Below are 21878 nucleotides of genomic sequence, written 5' to 3' on the forward strand. Positions count from 1 at the left end.
TAAAGCCAAAGCTGTAAAGCCAAAGCTGTAAAGCCAAAGCTGTAAAGCCAAAGCTGTAAAGCCAAAGCTGTAAAGCCAAAGCTGTAAAGCCAAAGCTGTAAAGCCAAAGCTGTCAAAAGCCAAAGCAAAGAAATGAGTTAGACTCATTGTAGCACAAGTTCTATGTAGATTTTCCCACGAGTTTAGGGTTTCATATTATGGTTTTGTTGATCATTTTAGCAGCTGTTAACCTAGCAGTATAACATATTCTAACTATTTCTTAAGTACCTGTATACTTATAATTGCTTCCCTTGTTTTTTGCCTTTGAATTATCGCTGCTGCTCTCGCCCGCGAGTCTCATTTAAGGAGTGATGTTAAAAGGGCTGTACAAAGTATACGGCAAGAATCTCAATGTGGCATAAGGTCTAAAAGGTTAGAAGTCTGAATGCCTTCAGACTTCTCTGACTATATACAGTGTATCTCTTTCTTCCTCCGTCCCGAGACCCCTGACAAGTGTTCTCATTTGGCGATCGTTGACTCCATCTGGGTAGGCGTCTTCCGTGAGCCAACTCATTGTCTTAATTGACATATTAATCAAGTTCAGCTAGTTGAGGTGCCGAGGAAGTCCTCGAATATGCTACTTATTTGTTCGATCTTGAGACTTTTCTACTTCATGGCGATATATTTTCGAGATGGGATTGCACGGCGAAACTCGGCGATTTGATTCATTCCGAGAAACATGCTATCTATGTAATATTCGAGCATCCGAAAAAAAAAAGACTTCTCCATTGCTCTTTCGCCTGTTGAGTATAAATCTTGAAATGCTCTAGGATGAGAAGTAGTACGCTAATGACTAGCAGAGTTTTAGGAGTACATGAACATAACTCAAAAGGAGACCGCGGTTCATGTCTCTTAAGCATCACTTGGCAGGGTCGCGCGCAGAGTGTTGGAGTTGTTCGACCCCTTAAAGACTATTGTATCAAGACTTAACCGTCAAGACTAATGCCGGGGATAAGGTCTCTGAATCTACACCGAAAGACGCTCTTGAAGTTCTGGGTCAAGTTGGTCGAGAATGGGCGCCTTAGAGTATAAGTACTGGTCGTGATAGTTGTAAATGATGATGGCTGGAGGGCCAAAGAGCAGCGCGATAAATTAGATCAAACGAAATAGAGAATTATGCTATACCACTTGAGCAGCAAATCCCTATAATATTATTCCACCCCCCACCCAAGTAGCTCACAGGTCAAAGCTCATCATTTCCACTATACATAAGTGAAGTACATCTTCCACAGCACAATCTCGTCAGTACATATACCACTTATATACGTAAGATTTTCCATCTTGACACCTTTAGTGGCACTTTCTTTAGATACATAGGAGATTCTCATATTTGAGTACATGCCACCATATCTCGATATGCAATGCCTCCCACGACCAAACATATGTACCTTGTCATTCAATTGACAGCGGGTAGAGAGAGGCTTATTCTTTGTTGAAATCAAAGCACTTCCCCATGTCAAAGATAAATTCTAAATCTTGACCGAAGAGTCGAAGATCATCAATGGGACTCTCGTGGTGAGCCGTGGCTTCGTGTTGGTGATCAGGATGCTGGTTAACCTGTGGATTGAAGGCAGCGTCGGGGGTCGAGTTGAAGTCGAGATCTCGGTTCGCTTCGACAACAAAACCAGCCGGTCTTGGCAGGACGTCCAATGTTTGTGCTAGCTCAGCAGGTCGCTCATTGATATCGCCCAAAGGCGTGCCGAGCTGGACTTCTGCTTGCTCATGTCCCTGCAGCATCTCATTTGGATCGTCTAAATTGTTGAGTGGAGTGCCAAGCTGGATTTGTGCTTCCTCTTGTGACTGAGCCATCTCACTGGGGCCCTCAGAGAATGTGAGCTCTTCGCCGTTGGAATATTGTTGTTGAATCAGCTGGAGCTGAGCCACGGCCTTCAAACGATCCGCTTCCTTGCGTAACTTCCTTCGGCGAGAGTTTTGTCTGCCATTGACATCCTTGAAATCAGGTTCTAGACGTCTTAGCTGAAGGTACTCGTCAAACCATGGTTGCTGCTCAGCATCTGTCATTGCTGCCCACATAATGGCGATGATCTTGGCTAGACTCGGTGTTAGAGAACATGCAAGTTTCTGACGAGAGTAGGCACATATACTTACAGATTATACCATTTCTGGTCTTGAACCTGGGGTACTTTGCCCTCACCTCTTGGCCTCGTGCGTTTCGAAAGAGGATGAAGGCGTTCATGGGTCTCTTCTTGCCGCTCAATCCCTCTGGTTCCTTGCCCGTTCTCGACTTCTTTGAAGGCAACCCCTCTGGTTCCTTGCCCTTTCTCGACTTCTTTAAAGGCAATTCCTCGTTATTCACTTCAGAGTCGCGCTCATCTCGAGTATTCAGCATCTCACCACGGAAGTGGGAGGGATACTAGCCCGGCTCAGACTGGCCGAGGGAAATGCTACTCTCGATGCTCGCGGACCTCTTTCGTTTGTGTGAGGCAGAACTTGGATCACTGGTAGGTGTATTGGGATACATATGCTGATTCGAATGTATCGGAAGAGCTGGCTGAAGGCTGCAGGTTTGGTGGGCACTAATTCGCGCTGGTTGCATCATGTTGTGGTGCAGAGCTGGATACGCTACAGGCAGCGACATTCCCGAAGCACACTCGACTGCGAGCGGGAACTGGTATTGCAGGTCCATAGGATGTGCAAGGTAGACACGCTCAGCAAGCGTTCCATCTTGAATGGACTGTGTCTGCATACCAAGTGTTTCGCTACAAATAATATCTACATCAGCAACTTAACACAACGACAACTGGGGGTCGGCTCTAGGAGGTAGTGATGAAATTACAACAATTTCCCTAGTTGGGCGAAATGAAGAGGATGTGGTAATGTTAGAGAGAGGATAGGAAAGGAAAAAAGTACCTCGCCATGTGTTGGAACGATGCTCTACCCTCATCGCCAAGGTTATGAAATATTTCCGTGTTGATGGTTATAACTCTGGAGTATCCGTTCAATTGGATGCCAAAGAGACTCCAAGCGTATTGCCAGGGCATCGTAACATTCTGCGCTGGAACAGCCATGACAGCGACGAAGGTGGAAGCGTGACTGAAACAGTAAGATGCGGACAAGGGACGGAGCTCAGCTGAATGAAGCAGATGACGATGTGGAGCAAAAGAGCAGAAAAAGGTTGTATGGGAGGTGATATCGTGATGAAACGAGCACTGTAATAGAAAGTGAGTGAAGTTATAGAAGGGAAGAAATGAGAATCAATGGGAGGTCTGGGAGGAAGGGCATACATATATACATAATACTTGGTTAGCTGGGTGATTGTGAAGCTCAATGGAGACTCGGTAATATGTACCAAGATGAGAAAAGATATGATAATGAGAATAGAAGTCACGATTGAGGCAAGAATCGAGGCTCACGGCAACTGTTCATTGGCTGGTTGCATGATTAGAGTTGATTTCAAAATGCCCATGGGCCAATCAGATGTTGAGAACATATCTAATTGAACAATACCGGAATTCGCCAACATAATTCTCGTAACTCAAACTCCCTGATTGGCCGATCTGAAGGCCGCACAGGCCAGATAGGTATCCGCGATGAGTAGGTGTGATCAATTCGAACAATAGGGTCAGTTGCTCAGCAACAATATAGGTATTTTGTACCGGCGGGCGAAGTATTCGGAATATATGATTGGTTAACAATAGGAATGAATAGGTACATGAGTACATGGATACATCGTCACAATGGGTAAAGTTGAATGGGTGCACCGTGCGTTCTCAATGCCGAATTGAATGACAATGTGTGAATAGCAGAATCAGCGTAGCTCCTCAGAGGCGAATCGACTTATCCATTCCGCATCAGGCCGACGTCCGTTTTCAAATATATAGGTTGTCATGTTGTAGTTGACTTCTTCCCCTCCCGGAAGAGGGAGTTCTTTTTTCTTTTCTTGTGTGTGTGATTTCATGATTTTGAAGACACATCACCGTCTCTATCGCGTATTTCACTATTCAATAGGCGGATGTCAATTACCAGGAAGGAAGGGTGTCTATTTCGTCACGTGATGCTATGGGAAAGCATAGAGAGTAGATAAGACGGCAATATTAACGATTAAAAGGGGTTGCTATTGGGCTAGGAGAGTGCAAGGGATCATCATTATCCAGGAACTCGCTTAGCAACGTGTTTCAACAGTTGGCTTGCTATACTCAAAACATACATGAATAAATCTATGCTTAAAATGGGGCATCATTTCAAATTTCTTCACACCCTTCGCAAAGTGTCGCAGATTACGCAGATGAAGAAGTAGCCCTGTGTAGGTTCTGTGAGTCCAAGACTAGATGAACACTTGCCGTTGCAGGAGGCATCTTAGGAATGGCTTCATAAGATTCATTAGATACTTATACAGGGGACTTCCTTGTTTGTGCGTGTTTTGACACCCGGCACCGTGGGAGGCATATGAAGTTTGCCCGAGGCCCAGGAATTCATCATACAAAAACACCTTCGCAAGAGAACGAAACACGGCATCGCAGATATAAGCTGTACGATCGCCTCCATCTCTCCAAACTAGCCGCTCATCCAATGATGCTCGTAGGTTCCTGTTGTAATACTTAGCTTCTGCACAATCAATCGATGCTGAATTATTGGGGAACAGTTCGTCAAACATTGTGTGATCCTTCCGATTTCACGTGCGCCGCTTTCGACGGGCTGTTAGCAAGCCCTATTCATCTCTCACCAATAAATGAAAAAAATAAAATTTCTCTCCAAACTCATGTACTACTTGTGTGACAAGCGGCGCAGGTTTAGTTTGGTGCCGCCACAAGGATAGGCTGTGGTTTACCCGTTGTCAAACATAATTGACTTCTCAAGGGATGGCTTACAGAGCCGTGTGGAATGCGCAAACACCCTGGCGGGCAGAAATTCGAGCTCACCAGAATCTTATGTCTATATAAGTATCCGAAGTATCTAACCTGCCCAAGCAGTTGTTCATTGTTTGAATACCAACACATTGTTTGAACATCAACACCTACTCTCACCCAACCTACACACACACATACACATACACACATCTATATCATCACTTACTTATTATCAACAACATGCGCGCCGCCTTATCTCTTGCGAGCCTAGCGCTCGTCTGCGCTGTCCAAGGCCGTGCGTTCAACCCCCGAACCGTACCCGCAGACCGCTGGAACCAAGGCACCGTCGCGCCAATTGACGATGATAAATTCTGCAGTCCATCATCAGGCTTCAAGAAGGCGGACAAGTCGAAGCTAGCTGCCCTGGAAGATTGCCAAAAGATTTACGATTACTACAACTACAAACCCGACAGAGACACCGGCTACATGTTTCTCGGGCACAACCCAGCGATCCTTTCAAAGAACCCCTACAATGAGATTTACACAAAGGGCTCATGCCAATTCGCCCTTCGACCCCTGGATGTCGCCGATGGCGTGGGCATGATCACGTGGGGCGATGTCGCCGATACCATTGCGGAGGCCATAGCCCACCTCACTGTCGACGGGAAGGTGGGAGGCTATGGAGTCATGGATTGCCATGTGCCGAAGACTGACCACTATAAAATAATTGACCCGGATGTGAAGGCGTTCGCAAAGCGCAAGTGGGGATGGGGAATCTGGCTTAGGGGCTCTGAGAAAGATTGCCTTAGCTACGACACAGACGGGTGCGGGCACCCCGACTATTAGAGTCTTACCTGTCAATGTTTACTAGAGTTGTGTGCGCTGCTGGTCGGAGCGAGCTTTCTGATGGAGCATGTAGACTAGGTACCTAGATACTTTTGAGTGTGTCACTCGCTGGATTCGAGAATGGTACTGACAGAGGATATAGTCACATAGTGGCTGTATTAGACCTTCTGACTGTATTAGGACCGCCTTGGAGAGCTGAGAAGTTTGAGAATCAATGGTTATTGAGCTCTTCTGCATACTGCCTGTCTACCTACTTGACTGTGACTAGCCTTCTACTCACTCTGGGTTTCTTCACCTTGCAGATACCTCGGGCCGTATCCTCCCTGGTGATTCTACGTGACCAAAGTCCAACATCGCCTATAACGTGTAAAGGACCCCCTCAAAAAAGTGCATGGGGTATCATCTACTGAAATTATGCGTATAACCCATATAGTCATTTCTTCACAACTTATGATGAGAAGGATTCCTCGGGAAGAGTCACAGAAAGTGATCGTAAAGCTTCGTGATGAGGGAGCCAGCTCATGCACCCCATAATAGACCTCCAGAAGATTATCTTTCTAGAAGAAACGACAGAGTTAATCGCGTCCTTAGGCATGGTGCCAGGAAGCCAGTCGAGGCGTGTCGGGGTTGACGAAAAGCATCAGACACAGCGGATGAAGGAGCAGGTACATAAGTGTTACATTGCTAATTTACATAGTTCATAAGCAAGGCATGACGACCTTTTGTACGTGTATACATGACCAGGATCTCCGTACATGGGGAAGTCGACCAGCGTAACTTACATGACTTGAATCACCCACATGAGGCCACACCTAAAGAAATTGATGAATTCCAAGCACTAATAAGTATACGAATAGCTTTAGCTAACGGGAAACTACGAAGTCAAGGAATAAAGCGCGTTGAAATCACGATAAGCTCGTAAAAAGGGAGCGCGTATACGTTTCATGTACGCCCTTGCGACTCTCCTGATTCATATTGATTTATAGCATAGGATACCCCTGAGATTCTAGTGGTACTACTGACTAATCCTCTTCACAACTCTCCTTCGATATCTATGTATGGCCCTTATTGTAGCCTATGTAGAGTCCGAATGACTCTTCGGCCATGGCACATCAAGATAAAGCTACCAGTATGTAGATACCTACTTCGACCACTCTTGGACCACAGAGAAATGTATCACGACCCAGGGCGGAAAACCCCCGCTATTTCATACGACCGCGACACCGCGCTCCAGTGAAGAGTACGGCTCTACAGTTAAGCTCGGCGGGTTATACTCAGGACTTGGCAAGATGATATGATGATGAACAGAGTTTGGTATATTTTTTGTTGTACATACAGATTACGCACCACGCGTCATATAATAAACGCGCTTTCATCTCATCATCCAACAATGCATAATGTCCGTGGAGCTGAGAATAAGCCGTTCCAGTAATCTTATCCCCTCCATACACACACACACATATATATATATCCGTCAACGCCGCGAACTCCAATGCCGTGTTCAACAGATTTTCGCCGCCCCAGTTAGTATACAGAATTAGGCATCGCATCGCATCGCATCGCCTCTCCGGAACCTTGTATATGGCCGGCCGTTTCTAAATGTCGTATGCTGTAGCTAGCGCATGAAGTCCATGCTCGAGAAGTCTAGCTTCGAAAAGTCGAAGCCGCCGTACGGCAGCGCCTGCTGCTGGGTATCCGCCTCGCTGTCCATGGTTATGTTGCCCCACATGTCGAGACTTATATTCGGCGTGTCCATGTTGTTTCCGAGATATTGGTTCACGTCGCCCAGGTCGAGTGGCATTTGCGGGAACGGTGTGGCTTGTTGGAGCAGGAATTGCTGCGTCATGGACGCGGGCGATTCGGATGACGTCGATGCTGTCGATGGCGCGCGGGAAAGAGATACGAGTTGCCGGAGACGCTGGATGAAGCCGGGGGTTTCAACAGTTTGGCCGTGTTGGGCGAGAGCGCGCTCGCGGATGGCCCATGCTTTGAGGGTGAGCTGGGCTTGACGGTCTATTTTCTTCTGCGAGAGGTCGAATAGGTCCGGGTGAATCTCGTGGAGAGACTCTAGACATGTCCAGGCATCGTCTGTGAGCTTGCCCGTCGGTCGCTTGTAGAGCTTGATGGTGAAGAGGAGGAGGGCGTCGAGTTGGAATCCGCCGCGGATAAACCACAGGAACCCTGAGTTGGCCATGCGTTTGTAGATAAGGACGTTTCTCTGGTGTGTTTGGACAAAGGCTTTGAACAGACTGTCGATCTGATCGAAGATTTCTAATCCCCATTCCGGCTGGTCGTGCATTGGTGTCATGATGTCCTTCATTTTATCGATGAACATCGGGCGTATTATCGACGCAGCTTCTTGCGCGCCGCCTAATTTCGGATCGACATATTTTCGCTCGAATTCGGCTAACTCGGCGTCGATTTCGTCTATCAGGGCGCGGTACGCCTCAATCGGGCCGCGGGCACCTGGTTGATGATTGCTTCCGACCCCGGCACGGAATGATAAGAATGCAGCTTCAAAGGCGGCGTGTGTCCTGCTGTTGAATTTCTGATAATGATATATGATGAGGACAAATGCCATGTCCGTGGGGCCATCCCGGGCGACAAGAGGCTCCATTGAGTTCGGGATCAGATCTGAGTCGTTAATGTTTAGTGGCATCTTGGTATCCCAGTTTGTCGTAACCCACGAGTGGCTCAAACCAGATAACATGGCGTTCCTAATATCTTGCACATGAATATGCCACCAGATCCTCCGCCGCATTTCCGTCTCGAAAGGGGAGAGATTGAATTGTTCACCATCACGATGATAGCCCATCTTCTGAGCGATGCGCATGACCGTGCCGCCCATAATCCAATTGGAGGGATTTTCGTTACTACGACTGTTTAACGAGAGCTACCAAAGTCCATGTTAACACTAGCATTCCAAAAAACAACAGGGGGGAAGTACCATATAAAGTGCAAGGGCTTGCAGTATCGCCATATTGTAGTTTTTCATAAAGTTTGCCCGAGTTAAGGCGAGTTTCGTGCCACGCGTGAACCGAGTTAAAGCCTCCTCGCGAGTCATGCCAAGAATTTGAATCACTTCTTGCGAGTTGAGGGCGACGATGGCCATGGTGTAAATAGAAAAGAGGAGAGCTTGCTGGGACAATGGAACTTGTTTGATGTCGTTGGCGGCGTTCATCACGATGGATTGCATAGTAGGAACATGAATGATTTTGGTTAGGGGATTGACCCGGTCAAGAAAAATTTGCCATAACCTGAAGACATTGACAAGACTACAATGCACATGTGTTAGCGATATATGTCACAGTCATGAAAGAGAACCAATGGAGTAGAGTACGCACTCTGGTTGAAGTTCTTGCAAGTCAATCGTCGTATCGTCAATACCTAGAAAAAGATCGGCATCGTTATCGGGCGAGAGGCCAGCTGTGCTCGACTCGGATTCGTCATCTCCGTCGTCGATAATATTTCTCATCGCCGCAAGCTAAGAGCAAGATTAGAGGCCTTGGTTCCTTGGTGAGGGAATGATAGGCGACTATACCTCATCGTGGAAGCTGATTCGGATATAATTGTCCATAAAACGATCGTTGCCATCCTCCTTAACGACTTTGCCTTTTGGTATGGCTTTGGGAGCGAGATCATTTTCTGCTTTCACCGCGACGGGCGAGACTTGCTGGCTGCTAGCGATGCTATTATTACCACTGACTACAGCAGCAGTCGCAATGGATGGTTCAACCTGGGGCGGGACATTGCCGTCGGCGTACTGCTTAAGAAGCTGCTCACAGCGTGCTAGCCGTTCGAGGAGATCCTGGTTTGGCCGACGCCGCTTATGTGGCGGGGCTGGAGTGCTTGGTTTACAAGCAATTTTTGCCTGAGGCTTGTCTCAGCTAACAGACCACTTCGTGGGTGCAATGAGGGGTGAGATGAGACAGAGTGTCATCGCAGGGTGGCTACGAGCTCCAGGCTGCGACACGATAAGGAAAACCGCAAGACAAAGCTAGAGAAGAAGATAGATAGATACCTTGATGCAGTTGGAGCATGGCTGTTGGCGATCGCATTTGATCTTGCGATACTGACAGTGAACACAGGCCAAGATCTTTGTGGGTTTGATGTGGGGTGGTGGTGCCGCGACGGCAGCAGCAGAAGTGGTCGCCGACATTCCGTCTAGTCCGGGGAATATGAGACTGCCTGTTTCACTGCACTACACTGCTATATACAGTGTGCGCCGTCTTCTAGCCGTCTTGTTCTGCGGATGTTGTTCGGCGACGAAAGGAATATGTTCGGCCGCGCGTGCGCCGGCAAAGAGATGGATAGAGAGTAGGTAGATGCCCTCCTCGTAATGTTGGCCCGGGTCCGTAGATAAGATCTGCGCTCGCTTAGTCTAGATCGGAAAAGGGAGCTAAGGCTGACAAACTGACAAGCCTTGGACAGAGGGCTTAGGGCGCCTTTGTATCCATCCAATGGCTGGCGGTTGCGACAAAGACGAAGACCAGGGATGTCTCAATGGGATGCCTCAATCCGATCTCGAACTCGGCGACAGGCTTACGAGGTAAGGGCCAATACTGGGTATAGCGGTATTCCGTCACAGAATCTCCAGGATCACAGGCCAGATATGTATTGAAAGGGATACCAATGCGAGTAAGCAGGACTTGGGCATTTCAGTGGAGGTGGAGGGAGATGGAGATGGCACAGCCCAATCCGATGACAATGCAGCGACAATCCAGTGACAATCCAGTGGAGCGGAGACGGCCAACGGAAACACATCGCAACTAAATATAAACCCCGACAGAATGGAAATGGATCCCAGCCCCTGACTGGCCGTAATTTAGTTGCCTGCCTGACGTCGTCATCCACCTGCGACCTGCGACTTGCGACAGCCAGAAGTTCTTCTCCAAAGTTCCAGGGGGAGATATGAGTCACGAGGGGACAGGTACTTTGATAAGTTGTAATTTGCACAACTACGTAACCTACACGACGGTATACCGCTCTCAGGAACTATGCCTTTCCAATTGAAGCAGAGAACTCGTCCCAAAATTGATCGTTTACCGATACGAAACAATACGCTCGGCTCCCATTCCCGTTGTCGCCAGCTGGGTGTGCAAGGAGGTACTCGGCTTATGACTCAGCCGAGATGAGGGCTCAGAAAGTGCCCTTTCTGCTAGCCTCGATTGATCAGATGCCACCTCTTGTCATCTTTGAATGGTGAGGTCTGACGGTAGATGATTCATTGTTTTCTGAGTCATATGCAGCCGTGTCTTGAACTGCATGCTCGGAAATAATAGTGCAGAAAGCGCCCAGCTATGCTCTCTTGCAATGAACTAGTTGCTTATCGCATTTCTGCTGTCGCAGCGTTGATTATTGTTAGGTACCAGTAGTCTAAACACAGCCCAGGTTGAATGTAAGTATGATCTGATGTAGTGAACGCACCCATGGCCCTCCTGGCTTATCCTTGTTCATTGCGACGCCGCTGGTAGACATAGGGGTTACGTGGACCGTTTTGGTATAACCTCAAAGCGGCACTAGCTTCTTCACAATGTAAATGGGTTTGCCTGGGATTGGCTAGTTACGGCAACAAGAGGTAACACGGGGGCTTCGGGCGGATGTGATTCTTTATAGTTGTTTTATAGTTGTGGCTTTACCTTTCTCATAGAAAATATGATGCGGATCTTCGAATTGGAGAGTTGAGGATGAGTAGCGATGCTAAGTTTCGTTCTGTATTTGAGACGTTGACACTGGCGCGCTGAGTACTGGCGAGGACACTTGGAGTGCGCGGAATGTAGAAGAGGTCTAGGTACGTCGCGTTGAAATATTGGTCTTTCGAGGAATGGTGCCTATCTTAACATTGGAGCATTACCAGGGGAACTGTCTAATTCATTATAATATGAAGTTTAATTCAAGCAAGGTGGGTTGGTTTAGAACATGGAACTTTCACTGCCTACTTAGATAAATATGCAAGCACTTTCTCATATCCATTCTATTTAGATATACATAATTTCAGTATGGGCTTTGTCAACACTATGCATGCCTTTTCTCTGAGAGGGCTTCTGCGTCTTCACACCCTCTTTCTCTTCCCGCTGTCTGTTGGCTGCGCCACTTCAGCCATAGTTGTAACATGGGACCAACAGACTCGGACCAACAGATGAAGAATCAACTAAGCTTAGGACATAAAAGATAAACGATAGTGAATAGAGGACACCTGACGTCACCCTAGCTTCCCCCCTCCAACGAACCCCTCATCATCACAACACTGATAAGGATAAGGGATAAGATCAGTCTGCAATATGGAGGCAGGCCGACTGCAGGTGTACATATATGCACGCTTACCTCTACTGTAGGGTACCTGTTACCTACTATAGTGGTTTGGTATCGCAGGGTCCAGTCCATATTACATGATTTATCAGTATCAGAGAGGTGGGGGAGAAGGAAAAGATGGAGATGGAAATGGAGATGTCGAAGGGGTCTCCCAAGGCGACCAGTAGCAAGAGGGTGTGATGGCATGCCATCGGCATCGGCACTCGTGGCAGGATGATTGGTTCCTGTATTTCCCGTCGTTACTCTCCAGTAGGTAGATGACTTAGATTTCCAATGGTAAGACAGACAGAACTATTCCATCTCTTCCATGTCCAGATGTGATCACCTTCGCCTGCATGCTGAAAGGATTCCAGATGCACAGTCTTTCTGCATGATGAGTGACACAGAGAGACTTCGGACGGATAACAGAACACTTCTCAACTCCCCTCACTGATGAGGCCTGAGTTGGTAACTGTACAACACGACTCGGGTACTTGTACATTGCTCAACCGCTGAGACTCCATCTTGGTACCTTCATGCGCTGTACTACACTGACCTACAGCGCCAAGCTGCCGCTAACACGCCACTGAGCGCAGGGTCAGTACAGAGTCAGTACTTATAGGTAGAGTCAGTAACCAGCACGCTGAAACCTCTTTATCTAGCTCCGTCTACTTAGTGTGTAGGTACTTTCCGTAGGTATGCACCATAAGTACCTACCCGCCTACATTAGGTATGTGAGTACCTGAGGTAGGGGTACCGCAGCGTAGTGCACGCGATGGCATCACAAGTTCCCAGAACAAGCACACGGCCACCTCTCACACTCCACACAAACAGTATGCGATAGTCGCAGGAGGCGGGAGGCATTAGACCAGTCCGTCCGTTGTCTTGTCTTCTTGTCTCTGCCCCATGGAACCACACATCGGCCCCAGATTTCACAATCCGGCTTATCGGCTACCTAGACTGGTCAAGGATGCATCTGTAGGTGAGTGTGTAGGTTTCGAGGTATGTAAGTACCTAATCTAGCATCCAGACCAGACCCAGACCAAGACCAAGACCAAGAGAGCCCTTCTGATACTCCTGAATGGATGATCCTATCCCACTTCTAGCTCGTTACTCGTGGTCTTGTAACCGTCATTTCTGTCTCGGTCTCTGTCTCGGTCTGTGTCTTCCACCTCTCCATCAAACCCTCTAATTATCTAGACACTTCTTTCGCACCACCCGTACACTTATTCCCGTCAACCCTCCTGTCAACTGCCGCTGTCCTGGTTTACCCATGCTAGTAGTAGCTTCTTTCAGGACCTTTATATTCTCTTGGCCTTAGGTTTTTTTTTAACTTCCACTCCACTGCGTCAGCGTTTTAAAGCTCTATCATCTCCCCTTCTTTCTGTGCCGACCCTTACTCCCGACGTGACCACGATCCAATTCGCCACTTTCAACAACAGTCCGCCGCTATGGCTTCGGCACCTCCCCCTACCATCACCGCGGACGAGGACGTGCCACAGAGCGATGGGTCCAAGCTGAAAACATTTCTTTCCATCCTACGAAAGTAAGTGTCGGTGTCACCCGCCTGCACGGACGTTGGAATATGGGGTTGGGAAGAGGAGATCAGACCGCTGCGTACGGCGCTCGCAGCATCCCCTCCGCGATCGGACCCACGAAACTGCATTCCCTACCCCTTTATTTCGAAGCCCTATTCTCTTGAGCTTGATCATGTAGATGTTAGAGACATGGCTGACCAGTCATCTATCCCTCAGGTTTATGGGCGTATCAGACCTTGCCTCCGTTCGGTTTTCCTTGCCCTCCCAGCTACTCGAACCCACGCCGAATTTAGAATATTGGAACTATCTCGACAACCCCAGCGCTTTCGCTGCGATAGGCACATCCGACGAGCCTCTCGACCGCATGCTCGAGGTTCTGCGTTTTTGGTTCACAAAGGATTTAAAATATGTTAAAGGAAAGCCCTGCAAGCCTTACAACTCTTGCCTCGGCGAGTTCTTTCGTTGCAATTGGGAGGCAGAAGACAACGCGCCGCCTATTAATACTAAGAACTTAACCGTAAACGGCACGAAGAGCGGTCTGAGCAGCGGTGCCTCCTCGATCAAATCAGGCAAGATCAACCCCAAATCCGCCTCCAGCGTATCGGTTGTCCAAACAGCTGCGAATCCGGCTGGACCTACCGTTAGGATATCCTATCTTACAGAACAAACATCGCATCATCCACCTGTCAGCGCATTCTATGTGAGCTGCCCACAAAAAGGTTTACACGCAAGAGGCTATGATCAGATCAGTGCCAAGTTTACAGGCACGGCTATCAAAGTCTCACCGGGAGAGCACAATCTCGGTATCTTCATTACCCTCGAGCGACGAGATAACGAGACGTATCAGCTTACCCACCCAGCCGCACATCTTGGCGGTCTCCTGCGCGGTGCTCTCAGTGTCACGGTTGGCGATGTTGCTTATATTACATGTGCCAGGACGAAGCTCAAAGCCATCCTGAACTACGTCGAAGATGGATGGCTTGGACGTGCACAGAACAAGGTTGAAGGCGTCATATTCAAGTATGACCCAGACAACGACGATAAAGTGCGTATCAAGGACGTGCCTGATGCGGATGTCGTCGCTCGGTTAGGTGGTGGCTGGAAGGATAAGATCGTCTTTACTTTGGGACCAAAGCCTGTAGTAAGTCCTAAACACCCAGACCCTTTTACTGCACACAAGGCTTAGGACTAATGATACTGTTAGGAATCTCACCCCGCCGATAGACAAATCACCATTATTGATCTCAACCCCTTGGCGGTTGCTCCCAAGACCCTGCCACCCAACGAGCAGCAGGCTGAAAACGAGTCGCTGAAGCTCTGGGATGGGGTTACTCAGGCTATCCTATCCAAACAATATTCCAAGGCCACGAATGTCAAAGTTGAATTGGAGGAGCAACAGCGGGAAAAGGCGCGCGAGCGAGAACGAACCAACGAACCTTTTGTGCCAGTCTTCTTCACGCAAGCGACAGACAAAGGCGGCAAACCTGATCTTACTGAGAAGGGTCGCGAGGTCCTCGTGAGGGCGCAGAAAGGCGAATGGGATCTGCAAGGAGTCATATAATTCTCGCAACATCACTTTTAATTCGATGCCCATCTGCTTGGTGAACAAGTATCCGTATACAGTATGGATTTTGATTGCGGCTTTGATTTGAAAGCTTCTTACAACTGAATTGGATTGGATTGCTAGTAGACTGGCATACACCTACTCACTCTCAACTTTGCACATACACGGAGAAAGAAGGGTCGGCTTTTAGCACAGCATCATTTTTTTGGCACCCCTCTTTGTAATTACTTGGGGGGCCGGGCCAATTTAGCATTTCCAGTATTGGAACATTCTGGTCTTTTTCTCGGGCGTTTTTGTGGGCGGCATTTAGAAAGACAGAGGTCATCGGTTCAGGTTCATCACTGATTAAACATAAGAACAGTGGGATAACTCCGTATGGTCTATATATCATATCAATCAGAGTACATTGACTTGACTGAGCAGTTTGCGTGAAATGCATCCTCTTCAATATTTAGTACCAGGTATGTAATAAGGGGACGATGAAGTGCTGAATAAGTACCTATCTATTAGGTCCGGGATTAGTGTGAGTAGATGTGAAATTACCTAATCAGAACGTCTGAAGCATAGCCTGTTTTATTTGTAGTACGATTGCTATTGTTACTTACTATGTTTTGCACGGCGTGACTCGCTTCTTTTTCCCGTGTACTGCGGAGATTATGTACCTAGTGTAAGTAAGTGAGGAAGCAGGTAAGTATATAGGTAAGGAGGTAAGTAAGGAAAGATAGAACTCGGGTATTACGGCATATGTATGAGGTATGAGAGCTAGGGAGGGCCGGTATATCCGTCCGTTCGGGTCGCACGGCATAGCTCCGCATCGCTCGGGGGTTGTGATGATACGGGAATTTTAATCGATGATGGGGCAGTTCAGTTCCCCTTCAAGGGTGATGACTATGTTCGCTTCTTGATGCATTTCGGGACGCGCGCTGGAACTTATTGAGACGTGGTGATGTGAGACCTGGACGAGCTGCGACAGGACAGACAGAAGGGGGCCTTTCGCGATACAGTTTCGAAAACAGGTTCCGTCTAGAGAATCGCGAAGGAAAACAATTGAGAGTATAATGAGATGGAGTGCGCCGGCTGTCAAAGGTTGAGGCTTCATCGATACGGTCTTGCGAGTCATACGGAGATGTTCGGTTGGGAGGTTTCTGGATCGCCTCATTGTGAGACCGATACCTATCCGATTCTATCTTTCAGCGAAAGTGGACGTTGGGCAAAGATACTCTCCTATCATTGCGCAAACTACCTAGTGAGAGCAAGACTACATTCACGGCGCATGGGTGGAAGGCGGTAGGGTGATCCGGGGCCTTGTAAGCTCTTTGACTGTTGAGTTTCTTTAACGCCATCGCGTATGAAATCTGCTTGAATTCCGCTAATTCTCATAGAATATACGCCCCGTAGTATGTTAACTTCATGCAACATCGATATTCATGTCACCAATGCATTCAAATCGCATTATCATGACACATGTTTAGACCAAAAACATGCTGGTATTTGCATCCTACCTCATAACATCCGAGTAATATGAGGGCATACGGACAAGCTCCATCTCTGCGGTTTCGTTTCTTGGCAAGTCCGTTAATCCTAGCCTTAAGCTTAAGGTGTTAAGTAAAGCGTGGGGTCACAGCGGGAAAGCCACGCGGCCTATTGTTTCAAAGCCACTGAATGCAACTTTCCTGCCTGCGCTCCCACATGCAAATACTTGAGGCTTACAAATGTGAGGGGGAGAAAAAGCTGGTGAGGTTGTTGGTTCCTGTTGCTCGTATTCAGGCCCGGCTGTGGGGTGTCCCCCTGTTCGCCACTAAAAGCAACGATGCACAGCCACGGATCTGCAGAGCTGAAACATGGCCGCCGTCGATATTAATGTCAAGGGCTCAACCCATTCGGTCGGGTTTTCATTCCCATCATGAAGTACCGTAATCGCTTCACGATGGAGCGGATCGGCCACTTTCGTTGGCTGACTAGTTGGCTAGCAGTCTTGAGCGCACTCTTCAGTCTCTCGCTTTCAACGGAAATAGAACCCCGGGCATCGTGGCCGAACGGGCCGCTAGTCACCTCGGGACGATGGATCACCGATGCAAACGGTGCGAAGGTCACATATGTCGGCGTCAACTGGCCTGGCTCACTGGAGACGATGATCCCGGAGGGACTGCAATATCAGTCCATCGAGGTGCTCGTTTCGAAGATTAAGAGTTTAGGCATGAATGTCATTCGTTTGACGTACGCGACTGAAATGATTGACCAGTACTATGATAATGATGAGAAAGATGTCACGATACAACAGGCCTTCGTCGATGCACTAGGCCAAGAAGATGGTATGGCCGTCTATGAGAAAGTTGTTTCGAATAACCCTTCATTTGGAGCCGAAACAACGAGGCTACAGGTTCGCAGATGCCAAGCAGATCTTCCCGTTTACTGTGCGTGAGCTGAAATGTGTGAGTATAGGTCTTCGATGCTATCGCTGCAGAATGCGCCAAGCAGGAGATTTACATGCACCTTGACAACCATATTTCAAAAGCGGGTTGGTGCTGCAGCCCAATCGATGGCAACTCTTGGTGGAATGATGTGTATTTCAACGTGGACAACTGGGAACGCGGATTATCATTCATGGCCGAACATGTCCGCATTCACCCGTCCCAGCATATTTGAATGACTGTTGACACATACTAGGGCAAATCATGGCCAAATCTGATGTCGATGTCGTTGCGGAACGAGCTACGGATATCCCTGAACGACACGCAGGTCGCCAGCTCATATAACTGGGAGGACTGGTACAAATACGTCCAGCAAGGCGCTGACGCCATCCACGCCGCCAATCCCGATGTGCTCATCTTTCTTTCTGGCCTAGACTCAGACAAGAATCTGACCGCCGTCGTCCAAGGCGCAGCGCTGCAGCCCGGAACCGCGATGTTCAATCGTGATGATTTCGCGGGCTACGGTGATAACAAGCTCGTCCTCGAATTGCACGTTTATGACAACATTCTAGGCACGCCCTCGAGCGACTGCTCCGAGATAACGGATAGACTGTTTAACGCGGGGTTCGAAACTCTAACCAACAGCGCGACGAACCAGTTCCCACTCGTTGTGACTGAGTTTGGATTTCCCCAGAACGAATCGACTGCGACGAATTCGTATGCCTCTTGTCTGTTGGATTATTTCCCTTCGCAGCATGCGGGATGGATGATATGGGCACTGGCCGGCTCTTACTACATCCGCGAGGGCACACAGGATCAAGACGAGGAGTGGTGAGTGCTATACACTTGATATATTGATCCAGTGACTAATACTGGCTGTGATGTGCATAGGGGATTGTTGTCGCACGATGGCTCTTCTTGGAGGAGTCCTGACTTCGTCAATCGGTTACTGAGCCCTGCTGTTAATGCAAGCATGGCTCCTATCACCGACGATGATGACAGCTCATCCGGTAACGGATCTGATGATGATACCAGCTCAGCATTGGGCTTTAGTCAGAGACAACCTGGTGTACTTCTGACACTGGGTGTCTTGGGGGGAGTCGCTTTCGCGTCTTACTCCTGGCAGTAGATATCGAGCAGATGATCCCACTGCTTGACTATGTGTCTTGACATCTTCGGAATGCTGTCCTTAGAATGAATATTCTTTACTTTTCATAGGCCCTCTAATGTTTATACTGTCGAATTATAGCGTGATTATGATCTTCGAATGAGAGCAATGCCAATTGGGGCAACGGAAGTATCTCATAATTAGTTAGTTACGTTCACGCTAGGTGATAATAGGACTTGGATTAGCTAAAGGGCACTAATAACTAGATAAATGATTGCAGGATTGCCAGTAAAGTATCGTGACCATCTGCACGAGATCCGGGCCTCGGTGGTTTTTTAACTAGGCGCTTACCAAGCTCAATAACAGAGCGCAAGTTTGAATAACCTTAACATCGCGGACACCAAGTAATTGCTGCGATGGCTCTGCCTAGCAATCTCTTATAGTCGGCGAGCATAGTCGATAGAACAGTTGGAATTCCTGAGGGGCAGAGCTTACCCCAGAAAGCCAAGACAAAAGGTTGGGCGTCGATCTTCCTTCAACCATCCTCTCCCCACACGAGCTGGGTGAGTCGAGTGAGTCTCACGAACTGCCGTGCCTGAGCTCCCCGCATAGTACCCCGAACCCCGTCTCTTCCCCATATTCTGTTGATGGGGAAGGTCAGGGGTCGAGGCCGTCAGACACATAGTGGACGGTAATTATATCTCTGGGCTCCTGGCGCATGGTAGCGAGCGAAACGACTTTCATAGACAGAAGCCAAGATAGAGTTTCGAACTCAATCTCGTACACTTGATACTTCAACACTCATAGGGCAACAATGGCCGACGATATAGAGAAGTATGCGCCTCAGGCAACGTCCGAAAAGGCCGAGAAATCCGAAAATGAAGATGTAGACGTGGTACCGATTCAACAGGAAGCTGTCGAAGATGCTTACCATATTCACCTGAGCTGGCGATCTTGGGTACACAATTCCCCTTGCAGGACGTAAAGGCTTTGAATGACTTACTAACACATGGTCAGCTAGTAGTTTTCATAACCTGCTTCGCGTAAGCTGGCCCGCAATTCCCTCTCAAAGCGACTGTATCACTGCTAACACTTATCCAGCGTAATGGCCCAAGTCTTCGTCGTCGTAGCAGCAGGGTCCGTAATCGCCTTCATCATCCGCGATCTCGGCGACGCGCCGATAGCGGGATGGATCATCCAAGGACCGCTCCTGATCCAAAGCGTCCTCTCCCCCATCGTCGGTCGACTCTCAGACGTTCTCGACCGGAAATATCTCGCTGCTATCCCGCCGCTGATCGCGTTCGTCGGAGCCGTTGTGTCGGCTACGGCCAAGTCGATGTCTGTGTTGATCGGCGGAGGCGTGTTGATAGGGACTACGCTGTCGACTATCTCCATCGTGCAGGCTATTCCCTCCGAGATCCTGCCCTTGAAGTTCCGCGCGCTCGCAAACGGCTTTGCGTTTGTGGGAGGCGCTGTTGGTGGTCTGATTGGCGCTCTGGGTGCTGGCGCCGTGACTAATATCAGCGCGTCGGGATGGCGATATATCTTCTGGATCCAGGCTGCGTTCCACGGCGCTACGTCATTGGGGTTGCTGCTGTTTTATTTCCCACCGAAACAACAACGGCAAACTCCCAAAATGTCAGTCCGAGACTATATCTGGGCCTGTGACCCTATCGGCTCCTGTTTGTTCATCAGCAGCGCCACCCTTTTGTTACTGGCACTTGACTGGGCCGGTGGTGCTTATACATGGTCTAATCCGCATGTCGCTGTACCGCTGAGCTTGGGTCTTGTTCTGTTAGTGGCATTTGCAGGCTATGGTAAGTTCCTAGTTTCTCTTGTCTAAGTTTGTGCGAGGAGTCAGCGCTGTCCCGTACATATGCTGACCCCTATCGTCTTCTTAGAGTGGAAGGGGAGATCCGATGGTCTGGTAGCACACGTTTTCTTTCAGCAAAATGCCAACTTCGTGTACTCGGTCTTCGCTTTCGCCGTCGAAGGTTGGATCTTCTATAGCGCCGTCAACTCAGTTGTGCCGCAAATCATACTGCAGCTTGGATTTGAATCGGATGCGTGGCAAATCGCCGTTCGCCAACTCAGTTATCAGCTCCCCGTTCTCTTTACTTCTGTCCCCGTCACGTGGTATGCTACGAGATACAAGGACCTGCAGAGCCCGCTGCTCGTTACTTTCACGATTTTCCTTGTTGTGTAAGTTGAGGCGATCTCCGTGAGCGTATGACGAGGCTAATGATGAGATGAAGCACAATATCGTACGCTAATATCAAGCCAAGCTGGGACGCGCCTCAAATCGGACTTGCTGTGCTTGCTGGGATTGGCCAGTCAGGACCCCTCACTCTTCTGGTCGCCTGTGTGCAATTCACTGCCCCTCACGCGTTCCTATCTACGGCGACTGGTCTGGCCTTCTCAGCTCGTGCTATTGGGGGCGCATTCGGTTCTGCGGTCTTGAATGCCATCATCAACGGTCGTCTCAGCGGACATTATGCGCCTGCTGTATCCAAAGCCGCTGTAGATGCTGGGCTTCCTGAAAGTAGTGTTGTTTCACTCTTGGAGGCTTTTGATACGGGAAATATTGGCTCTGATGCTGTGACGGGTGCCAATGCGACGATTTGGGATGCTGCTATTAGTGAGAGTCAGTGGCAGTACGCATATGCCTACCGACTCGCGTGGTCGAGCGTCATTCCGTTCGTGGTACTTGCTATTGTTGCTGTTGCTTTGCTCAAGGGCGTAAAGGAGTTGATGACAGAGAAGGTCGAGGCTACTGTTGAGCATATTGAACGAAAATAACAGATCAGATGCACTTGAGGCTAGAACAAGAGAAATGGCATACTGCTAAATAGTACATATCTTAACACATCAGCTACATATAGCTCAAAGTAGGCTATTCGCGCTATACATCCGGCTATATATCCGGCTATACATCCGGCTATACATCCAGTCCGGGCACTTGTTATTTAGCTTAGGCGATGTAGAGAGATAATATCGTGTGTCTCAATATACCCTGCTTCCAATATCAAGTATCGCCATCTAAGTCTAACACAGGTGCTGTTGCTGACTCAAAGCTCGGTTCTACTTTAACTCTGGGATTCTTATGTGAGTATACGATTATGCATTTGATACTAAAAAATGGAAGGCAGTAGTAGCTACCAGATAAGACAAGGAGTTATTGTGATTCAAGACCTATCGCCTTGTCCATGCCATAAGCGCCTATGACTTGTAGGCATTCGCCATCGTTCTACCCTGAACTTCACGGCTGCCTGG

The 21878-nt window shown here is 48.5% G+C and overlaps 7 protein-coding genes across 7 annotated transcripts; 4 read left to right on the forward strand and 3 right to left on the reverse strand.

The window, feature by feature from the left end:
- Window positions 1-1461: 1461 nt before the first annotated feature.
- F5B22DRAFT_648918 (uncharacterized protein) lies at window positions 1462-2389 on the reverse strand (the record flags this gene model as incomplete). Its single annotated transcript, XM_047979091.1, has 2 exons — window positions 1462-2090; window positions 2149-2389. 2 exons carry the CDS (start codon window positions 2387-2389, stop codon window positions 1462-1464), a joined length of 870 nt encoding a protein of 289 aa, XP_047828458.1.
- A 2587-nt stretch (window positions 2390-4976) lies between these two features.
- F5B22DRAFT_616515 (uncharacterized protein) lies at window positions 4977-5927 on the forward strand. Its single transcript, XM_047975588.1, has one exon. It carries the CDS (start codon window positions 5088-5090, stop codon window positions 5691-5693), a length of 606 nt encoding a protein of 201 aa, XP_047828459.1. The 5' UTR covers window positions 4977-5087; the 3' UTR covers window positions 5694-5927.
- A 1381-nt stretch (window positions 5928-7308) lies between these two features.
- F5B22DRAFT_637980 (fungal-specific transcription factor domain-containing protein) lies at window positions 7309-9852 on the reverse strand (the record flags this gene model as incomplete). Its single annotated transcript, XM_047977519.1, has 5 exons — window positions 7309-8586; window positions 8641-8968; window positions 9038-9177; window positions 9235-9564; window positions 9715-9852. 5 exons carry the CDS (start codon window positions 9850-9852, stop codon window positions 7309-7311), a joined length of 2214 nt encoding a protein of 737 aa, XP_047828460.1.
- Window positions 9853-11676: 1824 nt separating this feature from the next.
- F5B22DRAFT_616524 (uncharacterized protein) lies at window positions 11677-12311 on the reverse strand. Its single transcript, XM_047975589.1, has one exon. The coding sequence runs from the start codon at window positions 12189-12191 to the stop codon at window positions 11901-11903; it is 291 nt and encodes a 96-aa protein (XP_047828461.1). The 5' UTR covers window positions 12192-12311; the 3' UTR covers window positions 11677-11900.
- Window positions 12312-12939: 628 nt separating this feature from the next.
- On the forward strand, window positions 12940-15501 carry F5B22DRAFT_616528 (oxysterol-binding family protein). The gene is made up of 4 exons (XM_047975590.1): window positions 12940-12962; window positions 13015-13530; window positions 13739-14663; window positions 14727-15501. Exons 2-4 carry the CDS (start codon window positions 13436-13438, stop codon window positions 15081-15083), a joined length of 1377 nt encoding a protein of 458 aa, XP_047828462.1. The 5' UTR covers window positions 12940-12962; window positions 13015-13435; the 3' UTR covers window positions 15084-15501.
- Window positions 15502-16655: 1154 nt separating this feature from the next.
- On the forward strand, window positions 16656-19023 carry F5B22DRAFT_323706 (glycoside hydrolase superfamily). Its single transcript, XM_047970722.1, has 4 exons — window positions 16656-17466; window positions 17529-17702; window positions 17754-18328; window positions 18389-19023. The coding sequence occupies exons 1-4, from the start codon at window positions 16990-16992 to the stop codon at window positions 18624-18626; spliced, it is 1464 nt and encodes a 487-aa protein (XP_047828463.1). The 5' UTR covers window positions 16656-16989; the 3' UTR covers window positions 18627-19023.
- F5B22DRAFT_323707 (major facilitator superfamily domain-containing protein) lies at window positions 19024-21725 on the forward strand. Its single transcript, XM_047970723.1, has 5 exons — window positions 19024-19563; window positions 19623-19648; window positions 19707-20422; window positions 20507-20807; window positions 20861-21725. Exons 1-5 carry the CDS (start codon window positions 19420-19422, stop codon window positions 21402-21404), a joined length of 1731 nt encoding a protein of 576 aa, XP_047828464.1. The 5' UTR covers window positions 19024-19419; the 3' UTR covers window positions 21405-21725.
- Window positions 21726-21878: the final 153 nt, after the last annotated feature.

The sequence above is a fragment of the Xylaria bambusicola genome (assembly GCF_022495145.1).
Source record: "Xylaria bambusicola strain CBS 139988 unplaced genomic scaffold F5B22scaffold_38, whole genome shotgun sequence".
Classification (NCBI taxonomy): Eukaryota; Fungi; Ascomycota; class Sordariomycetes; order Xylariales; family Xylariaceae; genus Xylaria; species Xylaria bambusicola.